Source organism: Amphiura filiformis, chromosome 13 (assembly GCF_039555335.1).
Source record: "Amphiura filiformis chromosome 13, Afil_fr2py, whole genome shotgun sequence".
Classification (NCBI taxonomy): domain Eukaryota; kingdom Metazoa; phylum Echinodermata; class Ophiuroidea; order Amphilepidida; family Amphiuridae; genus Amphiura; species Amphiura filiformis.
This window is the reverse complement of record NC_092640.1, coordinates 47913593-47926354: the sequence shown is the minus strand read 5'-3', so window position 1 is coordinate 47926354 and position 12762 is coordinate 47913593. Positions and strand designations below refer to the sequence as shown.

Genomic DNA, 12762 nt, shown 5'->3' with positions numbered 1-12762 from the left:
ATTTAGACAGTTTACTTCGAGGACTGTTTTATATCAAAAATATCAATGTTTAATAATTTGCCATAAAATGTGTATTACATTGCGAATTTCAACTAGATATGTCTGATGTGCTCCTATGTCCCGCAAAAATACTGTCCAAACGTTCATTTACCAGGTCTTAATCGACTTTACCGGCTAATGTTTCGATCCGTTGAAGTAGTTCCTGGATGTGTTCTTACAAGATGGCGGTGTCATCAGCGAGATCCAGGTCTAGTCAATCTAATTCTAATTGGTCTAATTCGCCCCCTCTGTCTCCTTTCTAGATGGAATTTAAGGGCCTCTTCCATGCCATCAACAGTCATTCTTAAGGCATAGTCGAGTACTATCACAAACAGATATGAGACAAGGGTATCGCCTTGTCTCCAAAAGATCACATGGCTCTGGTTTTTTTTTTTATGTCCTTCCAATAGCGTCCACAATTGGTTTTGGTATACGATAGCTAAAGAGAATCTCCCTGAAAAGTTTCAATAAATGTTATAATTGCTCTTACATTTTGGCCTATACTCTTTCAATTATCCTTCATATAGCCATTACGTTGCTGACAACTATTTATTCCTATACCGAAGCCATTCAGGTAGTTTATCTCTTAATCATGTAAATTATGGTCAACCACAATATTAAGGGAAATTAACCATCTTTGTCGTTATTGCAATTTAAAACTTAAATATTTTGTGATGGTAGGCACACATAACTGGTGTAAATGTTTAGAGTCAAAAGACCTACCTGGGTGCTGATTCATTTTATCAAAACAACACCCTCTGTCTGATCTGAACTAAAAAAATTTACAAAAGGTACGATGAGTCATTCAATGACGAATGGCGTGAATTCAATAACATTGGGCGAAGTTGAAATGAAGCGGAGAAAGAAATTCATTGTTTAGTTATACATGACATTTTTACTTTCTTGTGATTTTACACGGAACTTCCTTTACCGTGTTACACTCATAAATGAAGGACACGAATACGAATTGTGATCAATAAATTATACCATATTTTGGTGAAATTACACAAATTCTCCTGAATTAAGCTCTAGACTAAGAAAACGTCGAAAGGAACAATGACGATGATTAAATTTCTGCATATTTTGGTGATTGTCAACACTGGTATTGTTACATGTAAGTATATGCATAGAGATATCGTTTAAAGCCAATTGAAGTTGATAGTATCATGAATAGAAGTTAAATTAACAATAATCACGTACAGTATAGGTGTAAACTAATAACAACTGTAATACAAATAACAGCTATAGCATTGATTATAATAATTATTGTCATTGATAGTTCAATATTTCCATGTAAAATACTTAAGCCTCTTACCTATGTTTCACGATGACTTAAACTCAACGATTAAAGCAGTATGTATTTGATCTCGTACTCTGATGTGTGAGTGTGTGTGTGTTTACCCTTACCACTCAACAAGAGTGCCAGACTCGAGATTGTATATCAGGGATAGGCTGCCTAGCTCAATTAGGAGGAAGGTGCGGGATTAGTGATAAGGACGCAATTAGCACTAATAGCGCAATTAGCGCTAATTAGCATGATATAGTGTATTGACGCTAATAACGCTAATTATCAGTACCTAGCACCCTGACGCTAATTTGCTAAATTAAAGGTGACCCAGTGAGAGGTGCACAATTAGCGCTAATAGCGCTATTAGAAATTGGCGCAAATGGCGCTAATAGCCCAATTAGCGCTAACTAGCGGGATATAGCGTTTTGACGCTAATAACGCTAATTATCAGTACCTAGCACCCTGACGCTAATTTGCTAAATTAAAGGTGACCCAGTGAGAGGGGCGCAATTAGCGCTAATAGCGCTATTAGCGCGATATAGCGTTGTAGCGCTAATAACACTAATTTGCGGTACCTAGCACGCTGTCGCTCATTTCCTAGATTGAAGATGACCCAGTGAGATGGGCGCAATTAGCGCTAATAACGCTAATAGCGCAATTAGCGCTAATTAGTGCGATATAGCTTTTGACGCTAATAACGCTAATATCAGTACTTAGCATGCTGACGCTAATTTGCTAAACTGAAGGTGACCCAGTGGGAGGGGCGCAATTAGCGCTAATAGCGCTATTAACTCTAATTAGCGCGATATAGCGTTGTAGCGCTAATAACGCTAATTTGCGGTACCTAGCACGTTGTCGCTAATTTCCTAGATCGAAAATGACGCAGTGAGATGGGCGCGATTAGCGCTAATATCGCAATTAGCGCGATATAGCGTTTTGACGTTAATAACGCTAATTATCAGTACCTAGCACGCTGACGCTAATTTGCTAATTTGAAGGTGACCCAGTGAGATGGGCGCAATTAGCGCTAATAGCTGAATATGAATTTAAAAGTTATTATTATAAGTTTAAACTCATGTAATATGTGACCAACAACTTTTGATGACTTTCATTTCCTCACATGGCATTGTACACCTTCCAAAACTAGATATCGTACAAGTTCCATGCTTGTAGAGTACAGTTATATCATAAAACTAAATTTTTCATTGGTCAATTTTCTATACTAGACGGGCTCTGATTGCATGTTTTGACCAATAAATGAGGCTGTTATAGCAAGTTTAACACAGTAACTTTCAGCTACTTTTGGGGCGGTTCTCACTTGCTTGTGCACTTGGCAGTTAGTATTTGTTTGCAATGGTAAATGAGCCTGAAAAATTTGGAGGATTTCTCCTGATAACTGATCTGTGTTCTCAAAGGCTTGTGAGATATTGACTCTTTACTTGTTAGTTATTTTGAAATAGTTATTTCCTTTTACAAAATGTGTGGTGAAAACTGCATGTTCGTATAATTTTTAGCCGAAAATAAATTTTGCCTATTTGTACATAGCCATAATTTCCAGGCGGCATAGGAAGCGCAACACGTGACGTACGAGGCTGGCGAAGATACAGGGCTGACAGCCCCATTCAAAATACACGGTTAGCAATTACAAATGGAAAATTAACATACTTGCAGTGTGGTACATTGTCGTACCCCGACGGTTTTAGAGTAAGATAATTTTGCTTTGACACCACATAACAAATTTAGAATTGTTTGTGAAGATTTCATGATTATGCGTTAATCCAATGGCGACCAATTGGCGATATCGCTTCCATCACCGCCTGATAATTTCTCAAATTTACATGGGTGCCCTCACATTATGACGTCATAGCGATATTATGTTGGGAATGTTTGTACTTATTTGGATTTCCCTGGATAGAGGCGACCCAAAGTAGTCCGTGTTATAAAATATGGCTCAGCAGTTCTAGGGTTAAATAACACGCGCTGAGCATGTGATATACATGTCATACCAAGATATGGTGTGATAGTTTGGGTTTGAATGGTTTTCAGAACAGTTATTTGCGTTAACAAGGAAAGTTGCCTATTATTAACCATTAGAGCCTATCATTTATTGTGTACAATATTTGTGTGAAAGTTCAATTCCAAGGTGCGTATTATTATTAACTCTCGTCAGATACTGGTTTTAGTGATTGCCAAAATATTTCAAAATCTCTTCCAATTACAAATGTATAATAATACAAATTAACGAAACACCATGACGTTTCTATTTACATTTCTTTAAAATTACTCTAACTAACGTGAAGTTCTATTTAAAACTGAAAAGAGACGTCCTTTATTGCTCAGATTTCAATCGCTATCAAGGAGTGAGTAATATTTGACCAATGGAAATGAGTGTACTTTCCAAATCAACAATAAAACACGTACTTCATTGGTCAGATTTCAATCGCTATTAAGGAGCGAGTAATATTTGGTCCAGACAAGGCAGTGCCTCATTTCAAATGTTTAGTTTTAGTTTTGGTGTTGGTTTTGGTCACGTGGTTTTCTATTGTCCTGCCTAACCACTTGAATCATACGATATCGAACTCATTCTTTCTACCTTTTGTTAAAAACTGAACATTTGGTTTCAGTTTCTTATAAGTGGTGTGAAGAAAAAAAATATTTGGTTTGAAATTACCTACTCTAAGTATACAAAAGAAATGTTTAAATTTCGCAGTGCAATATTCACGAGAAGATACATCGAGCATGGTAATCTACATTGAAAGACGTGGTTTACAAAATCGAATAAGCCTACACCCTAAATTAGAAAGACTTAAAATTTAAATCTTAGTTGAGACTTGAAAATTTGTAAGTCTTTAAGATTTATTTTACGCGGTGTTTGATTTAAATTTTCTATTTTTAAATCTTTCGAAAGATTTAAACAGTAAACCAATCACAACGCGATGGTGCGTGCACTTGATCAAATCGAAACGTTTTCCTGGACTGCTCAACCGCCATCTTTCTTTTACGATTTCGTGTGGTGGCAAGCGAATGAATGAAGTGATATGGACGAATTTGTTTTGCAGAATGGCATCCCAAATGCTGTAATTGCCAATGTCAGTGACTATAACTTCCATGAGAAGGATTTACGTCAGCGTTGAAATAAAAGATCAAAATGGAAGGCAAAGTTGAAATAGACAAAGAAATTATTCAATCGTTACGCTTTTAAGTTCATAGTTCACTTAGTTATTCTGTATTACACACCATACAGCATAGGTTGTCGTTGTTTAATATTACAATACGGAACTTCCTTTTCGTCGGTGCATTGATAAAAAACCGCCACATATACTTAAATTTCTTGATAAGAAGAGTAAAGGAAATCCTTTATCCCCCCACCCCCTCCCCAACCCTTTGTCGGCGGCACTGGACGTAGGCCTACATAATGGTAAAATTATGTTGAATTTTCAGTTTGACTGATTGGTAATATTTGATGACCATGCATGATGACGGTGAGGTGACTACCTTATAATCTGCTAATTGTATGCAAAGTAGCTAATTTTCTATGGTTCTTCAGGTGCATAACATTGAAGACTCCACAGTTTACAAACCTCAAAGGGTTCTCTACCTTTACAAGTAATTAGAGGAACTCAAGATAAAAAAAAAAACATGATATATTGGTAAAGCGGAATTGGTATTCGGAATAGAGAACCTTTTTCGTATTCGGAGTAGAGAACATGGTGACTTGTTTAGGAATAAAGAACCTTTATTCGTTTTCGGAATAGAGAACCGATATTTGAATATTCGGAATAGAGAACCTTTCTATTTTCGGAATAGGCGCAAAATACATACATACATACAATACATATACCGGTTTTGTTTTTAGAGAGACTTTACGTTTCTTCGAGCTTCCAAAAAAGGCTTTATTCAAACGTTGTGCGCGCAAAAAAATTGTATTTGACACTATCTTTGCCCATGATCAGGATATTTTGGCCCATGAACGGGGTAAATGTCGGTGGAAAAGGGGCTCCTTGTCCCTTTTCTTTATCTGTACCCTCCAGATTTTCTCTTTAAATTTTTGTCAGAGGGCACTTTTTTTGTTTCATTTATGCCAGGGGGCACTCTGGTTTCCTAGTCTTTTCCTATTCTTTTTTTTTGAATGTTGTAGAGGTGAGACCGATGTACTCTTTGGTACAGTTGCCTTGTAGATGTTTCTGGTAAGGCATCGACCTTCAAGTGGGCAGTCCGGCTTTGTTTTTTTGGGGCAGTTGCACAAATGTTCGTTTATGTGCCTTTGTTTGGGGCGCCAAGGATTTTTTTTGTTTTGGGAGTTGATTATGCTGGAGATGTTTTCGGTGCACGAATAGCTCAGTTTGACGGTGTTTCTGTTAAAATTTTACTCAGTGGGGAATCCGTAGGAAAGTGAGTGTCTACAAGTTTGAAAAATTATTTGCATCCATCCGTTGTGACATTTTTGAGGAAGGTGGGTTGAACCATATAATTTTCCGTTTACGGTTGTTTTTCTAGGCTGGTGGTTTGGAGATTACTTCTTAGATATTTATTTATGTTTTTTTTTTTATTTATTTATTTTATTTATTTATTTATCTATTTATTTATTTATTTATTTATTTATTGATTGATTGATTGATTGATTGATTGATTGATTGATTGATTGATTGATTGATTGATTTATCTATTTAATTATTATCTATTTAATTATTTTCATTATCTATCTAGACTAAGTTAGCAGATATTTATATATTTTTCTGACCCCATTTCCTTCCGGTACTACATCACACATTCACTTTGTTTATGACTTATTCATGACCTATTTCTTTGCGTGATATTTATTAGAATATTGTTTCAGGCGCTTCTGTTTCATAGGTTTTAAAAAACTTGGAAATAAAGTTTGATTTGGACATTTATAATTTTAAACAATCACGTGGTACAATATTATAATATCACAGAATGCTGTGAAATAACGAAAAACGTTGCCTATATAATTTGGTGATCCATGTTATATTGTATTTAATTCAACAGGTACATTTGGTGCTGAAGAGATAAATGGACAGAATGAATTTGTCTTCAGTATACCATATTTGGTCTTCCCCCAATACCCACCGCACGTGCTTATGACAACATCTTCACTACTACCTGTTAAGACTACCCTGACCATACCTGGGCTTGGATACCAGGTGAATAAAACCATCAGTAGGGACAATCCTGGTGACATCCCCTTGTCAACCGATTTAGTCGGTATAGACGTGCGTGTTTATACTGGAGATCAAAAGCAACTGAATAAGACCGTAATTGTCCAATCTTCCGGTCAAATTTTACTGTTTGTTATTGATAACGAGTACGTGGGTGGTGATGGATTCAACGTGTTGCCAACTTCAGGATTAGGCACACAGTACTACATAGCATCCTACACACCTTTCAGCACAACCTACCCGTCATTCTTCTGCATCTCATCAGTCTACTCAAACACGTCGATTAACATTACAACACCTACAGGACAAACACATCACATTATTCTAAAACGATATGAGAGCTACTGTAACAGGTATGATAGTGAAGATGAAGATCTGTCAGGAACCTTTGTGGAGAGTAATAACCCCATTGCTGTGATTTCAGGTGTGTTTACGCGAGTACCTGAAGGTGTGTGTTGCCCTGATGGCTTGATAGAACAACTACCACCTGTTCATAGTTGGGGGTACAACTTTACCTTGACTCCATTTCTAAGTTTAAACTCTGGTTACCTGTATAGAGTGTATAGTGCCATCTATTCAGCTACATTGCATATGTCTGATGGCAACATTACACATATCACAGCCAAGTCATTTTATGAAGCAGATGTCACAGGGGATACTATTGTATCATTTACATCAGACCAACCCATCATGGTGGTACAGTACATGAAGGGCTACTATTCCAATACCCCTGGCCGTGGTGATCCATCTATGCTTATAGTCACACCAATCACATCGTTCTCTGCTGATGTAACATTCCCTGTCATTGAATACACATACCCAGATGGGCACACATATTACATTAACGTAATAATAAAATGTGACTATCTTGATGGAGTTCTCTTTGATGAAACACCTTTGGTCGACACAAATTCACTCCACACATCTGATAACTCGATGTGTTGTTTACGTAGTAATGTGTCTACTGGACATCATACCGTATCTCATACCAATCCCATGGCAAGGTTCACTGTGATTGTATATGCTATTTGTGAAGGATGTCAATCTTCCTATGCCTATCCAGTCAATGCTTTTGGTTCAGCAGTAGGTAAGTAACTCAGCATATCTCTGGTATCACAAACTTTAACCCATTTAACATGGGTAGTGGAAAAGTATGACTCAATCTCGGAAATCTCGGAAACCTTTTTGGTTAGATTTTGGAATATAATTGTATCACTAAATGGTAATAAAACATTTAAAGAGATGGACAAATCATTTTCATGATATATGCGCAATTAAGGAGCCGTGCAATTATTATATATCCGCGGGGTAGACAAATTTCAGAATGGTCTGCAATAAATCCCTCTCGGCATCCCAAAAATTCTTCAACGTTCCCTTTTACATACGCCCAACTTTTGAAAACCAACTTTACAAACTGTAACGTTATCACACTGTTTCCTAGGCCGTGTTCGAGCGTTTTATTCAAAAGGTAATGCAAAATTATCTTGCTAACTTTCTTACTTGCCAATAAATATCGCAACCAACTGATATTGACCAAAGAGACACATTTTCTGATCAACAAAGCTGAATTTTTTTTTTTTACATTCTGTAGTATTTTATTATTTGGTTATTTAACTGCAACCAATCATTTGGGATAAGTTACACTTAAAAAGTGTACATGTTTGATTAATATTATACGAAATTTCTGCCCGATTTATACTCGTCATTCATGCAATACCACTTTATGTAAGATAAATGCAGCAATATAAGGCGAATAAGATAGAAGGAACCACATTTTTCCAGTTTTAAACATTAATTGAAAACACTGCACCGTACTTCTTTTAATATTAACCCAGCTAACCAAATAACGTATTCTGAACGATTCGAGAACGTACCGTTGGCGTTTTATATTGCGATAAAACGTTATTTTGTTTGAAGGTTTTACGTTTAAAAATGTTATCACTAGACGTTCTAACAACCTTTTTTAAACGTAAAAACGTGTTTAAATCCCATAATTGAGAATTAAGAACCTGTAGGACACGTTTTGGACGTAACTGACGTAATACAAACGTTTAAAAAAATGCTTAAAACGTACTAGTAACGAATAATGAGCCCCGGAAATTTCACATGAGTGTATTTTTCTACTTGCTTGTGCAAATCAGCTAAACTTTAAAATACTAGTAACGTTTTTCAACGTGTTAAATGTTTTGCTTTTCCCTATATGGAATCACTGTATCACCACCAGCAAACGTTTGTTACCTTTCTGATACGTTCTTACAAAGTTTATGTGCGTATCAGTAACAGGAAAGAAGCATTATCTATGCGTAAAAACTACTATCACAAAAATAGAGAAATGAGCATGAAGTAGACTATTCACTTTACACAAGTAGACCTACCAAGAAGGTTATGCATACAAAACTTTAGGTTCTGCTTCTGGAAAAAACACGGTCCGCATGGCAGTTTGACAGGGCAGTGACCAATAATAATAATAATAATATTTATTTGAATTAACAAAATACAAACAATATAATAGTAATAATACAACATATAAGTAAGAAAATGGTAATTCAGGAAAGAAAAATAGACTTGTAGGTCCAAATACAGAGTGCTTTCATAACATAATTAGGCCTACATAACAAAAATTAAATAGATTGACAACTGACCTGCATGAATTGTTGAAAGTGTGTGTACAGGGGATACTCATCAACATCAAATGTGAGCAACAACTTCAAAGTTTGCAAAAAATATATATAATGCAAGAACATACCATGCTGCAATATCATAGCCTCCCCTGACCACATTCAAATTCAACTACAATTTTCCATGAGACAACTCAGATTCAACAAAATCTACTTAGTATTATCATGGAGTACAATGTTCAACTTATGTTCAATATACTTTAATGTAGTTAATTATGCTATTGATTTTACTGATGTGCACACGACCCTACCCGTCATTCACACACACTCTAGATCCACACATACCACTCAAACCCTCATGCTTAACACATGTTCGCACACTTGGACACTCAAAACACAATTAGGCCTACATAATGAACATCATTGTTAAACTGAGACATGACCATAAAACTTACTTTTTTAAATACTCCTTACAAAGAGTATTAAAAGAAGAAGGAGAATTTGCAGAGCGGACAGATATAGGGAGTTTGTTCCACAAACGAGGCAAGGATACAAAGACAGAATTCAGAAATGCATTTGTGTGAGAGGTCCAATGATGATACCTATCCTTGTTTACCACTAAGCGATGGAAATGCTCATGAAAGGAAGGAGGCCCCAATTGGGTAACCATTTTGTAACAGAATATTAACCGCATCAACTGGAACAAGTCACTGACTTTTATCAACCCAAATTCAGTTAATCATCAACAACCTGAAGAACACAGTCACTTAATTTATAAAGGGATTTTTCACACACCCTAGACCTTGAAAAGTGAACTACAGCACACGTAGAAGTATTGAGAGGAACATTGTTTGTAACAGTCCACAAATATATTTTATCCAAATCTTTCTGCATTAATCCACCGCACGTGTTTACTACTAGATACTACATCTTTACGAGAGGAGCAGACTGATGCAGAAACCCCTCTCAAGTAAAAAGGCAATGTCTGTTATGTTATTTACTAGTATATACTACATCTTTACTTGAGGAGCAGACTGATGCAGAAACCCCTCTCAAGTAAAAAGGCAATGTATGTTATGTTATTTACTAGTAGATACTACATCTTTACTTGAGGAGCAGACTGATGCAGAAACCCCTCTCAAGTAAAAAGGCAATGTATGTTATGTTATTTACTAGTAGATACTACATCTTTACTTGAGGAGCAGACTGATGCAGAAACCCCTCTCAAGTAAAAAGGCAATGTCTGTTATGTTATTTACTAGTAGATACTACATCTTTACTTGAGGAGCAGACTGATGCAGAAACCCCTCTCAAGTAAAAAGGCAATGTCTGTTATGTTATTTACTAGTAGATACTACATCTTTACTTGAGGAGCAGACTGATGCAGAAACCTCTCTCAAGTAAAAAGTCAATGTCTGCTATGTAATTTACTAGCAGATACTATATCTTTACTTGAGGAGCAGATAGGTGCAGAAGGCAATATATGTTATGTTATGTTATGTTATCATTGCAAAAGGCTATAAAGGTTGTCAGAAAACGTTTAAATGTCGGGTTATATAAAGGGTATATTAAGAGTATAAAACGGTTTCCTAACGGTTTCCCTAACATTTTTTGATAATCTACTGCTCAGCAAACAAAAAATGTTTTACAGAAAACGTTTAAATGTCGGGTTATATAAAGGGTATAAAAACGTTTTGATAACATTCCAAAAACATTCTTAAAAGCTTGATACAAAACATTCTAAATAGAATGTAATTTTGTGGTTGATAAAATATTTTTCGAAAAATGTTTGCCCAAAATATTTGTAATAACGTTTCAAAAATGTTTTCATGACCTTTATATAACCCGACATTTAAATGTTATTAAAATGTTTTGAACCAAAAGCCAAAATATAACTTATTTAAAACGTTTTTAAAACGTTTTTTTGTTTGCTGGAAGACTGATGCTGACACCACTCTTAATGAACCAGACAAGATATTTATTTGCACAAATGTGCATAATGTACTGTTCCCTGTCCAATAGAAACCAAATCAACATTAATGACAAACACTATGAAATCCTATTGATTCGTTCGTGTAAAAATACAAGATATGGAAATAATCACACATACCCATTCCAAAGAGTATCGTGACATAAAACATTGTATGCACCCTTGATAATCGGTGTAAATGTTCTTTGCTTTGTAATATTCCATTTAAATTCGGCTTTAATTCGGCATAATTCCGACTCCTTAAACAAGCCCTTCTTAATATTGGATGATTTAGTCAAAATTTAGATAATCTAATTATTACGATGTCAATGTATACACAGGGTTAAAAAAATAAAAACATTCTCAAAAGCCACATGAAAATATTTCTCTAACGGATTCGGAACATGCATGCCCATCATTTGACCGCTATCTATGACGTATCGTTGAAAGCAGGTAAAGTTATGTTTACATGATAGATTCGTTTACTTCGTAGTTTCGTCTTGACTGGATTTTTGTTTATTTGTCTTTATAGAGTCATATTCAACTCAACCGCAGACTCAAACAGCGACGGATATTACTGCACTGCTAGTATCACCTGATTCCATTGGTACGTATGCAGGTAGCACCAGATAAGGAGCGGCGTCATGTTTATAAATACTTTTAAGTATTAATAAACATGACGCCGCTCCTTATCTTATCTTAAAAGGTGCTAGATATAGCATTAGGAGACAAGGTTGCTACGTCGACACGCAAAGTAGGTGATAAAAGTTGTTTTCCGTAAAGTGTCGGATGCGTACCGTTAGAGCAATAGGCCTATAAAATAAACGCCATGTCGGACAAAAGTGTTTAAGCATGGCAAAGGTTTCAAGTCAGCAAAAACATCGAACACTGTAATAAATTGCAAAAACTGACAATTAATCCATTTATATGTACCATGTATGCAACAATATTATTTTGTTGCAAAGACATCGTCAATATGTTTTATGTTTTTGTTTCCTCAGAGATCCGTTTTCATGTCCCACTTTAAATACCCTAATCAATGCATGGTGTCAGTTGTTTAGGACTGCGCCGTTAGATAACTGCTGCGTCCAATTACGTGGGCCGTTAGATACGGCGTATATGAATGCTGCGTTCATGACACCATACTCCTCATATATAAACTCCTCAACGAAAGTTTGGAAAGTTTTTTCAAGCAATTGTATCTCCAATTATTTGTGACATATTCATATCGTGTTGCATATCACTGGATAGCTACAATACTCCCCTTTACATTGACACCCCATTTGAAACAATAACATTTTAATGCCTTGTGATTGTAGTGGGGTCTCAAAATGAATTTGCCAAATTGACCATTATTCTGTGCAGCAAGCTGCAATCCCATAGCTTCACAATCTGGGACCTAACGCAATCCTCCAAGATGACACCGCTCGCCCACATAGCCACGGTAGTCAACGACTACCTACAGAATATGGGAGTAGAGTCCAAATGGCCTGCCATCAGGCCAGACCCGGGGACCAGACCTCAACCCGATTGAACACTTATGGGACCAGCTTGATCGCGCTGTGCGTGCCAAAGAAGCCCATAGGCAACCACATTGAATGACCTGCGACGAATCCTTGTGGAAGAATGGAATTCCATCCCACAGTAACGTGTAACCAGGTCGGTGAG

At 36.2% G+C, this 12762-nt stretch overlaps 1 protein-coding gene across 1 annotated transcript; it reads left to right on the top strand.

The window, feature by feature from the left end:
* Positions 1-964: 964 nt before the first annotated feature.
* Positions 965-11727, top strand: LOC140168735 (uncharacterized). Its single transcript, XM_072192144.1, has 3 exons — positions 965-1153; positions 6338-7594; positions 11627-11727. Exons 1-3 carry the CDS (start codon positions 1096-1098, stop codon positions 11725-11727), a joined length of 1416 nt encoding a protein of 471 aa, XP_072048245.1. The 5' UTR covers positions 965-1095.
* Positions 11728-12762: the final 1035 nt, after the last annotated feature.

What these genes read in the sequence shown, in the direction of transcription:
- LOC140168735 (XM_072192144.1), top strand. Translation starts at nt 1,096, where the DNA reads ATGACGATGATTAAATTTCTGCATATTTTGGTGATTGTCAACACTGGT. An exon ending in CAACACTGGTATTGTTACAT is followed by an intron (nt 1,154 to 6,337) that starts GTAAGTATATGC and finishes TTAATTCAACAG; the next exon opens with GTACATTTGGTGCTGAAGAG. An exon ending in TGCTTTTGGTTCAGCAGTAG is followed by an intron (nt 7,595 to 11,626) that starts GTAAGTAACTCA and finishes TTGTCTTTATAG; the next exon opens with AGTCATATTCAACTCAACCG.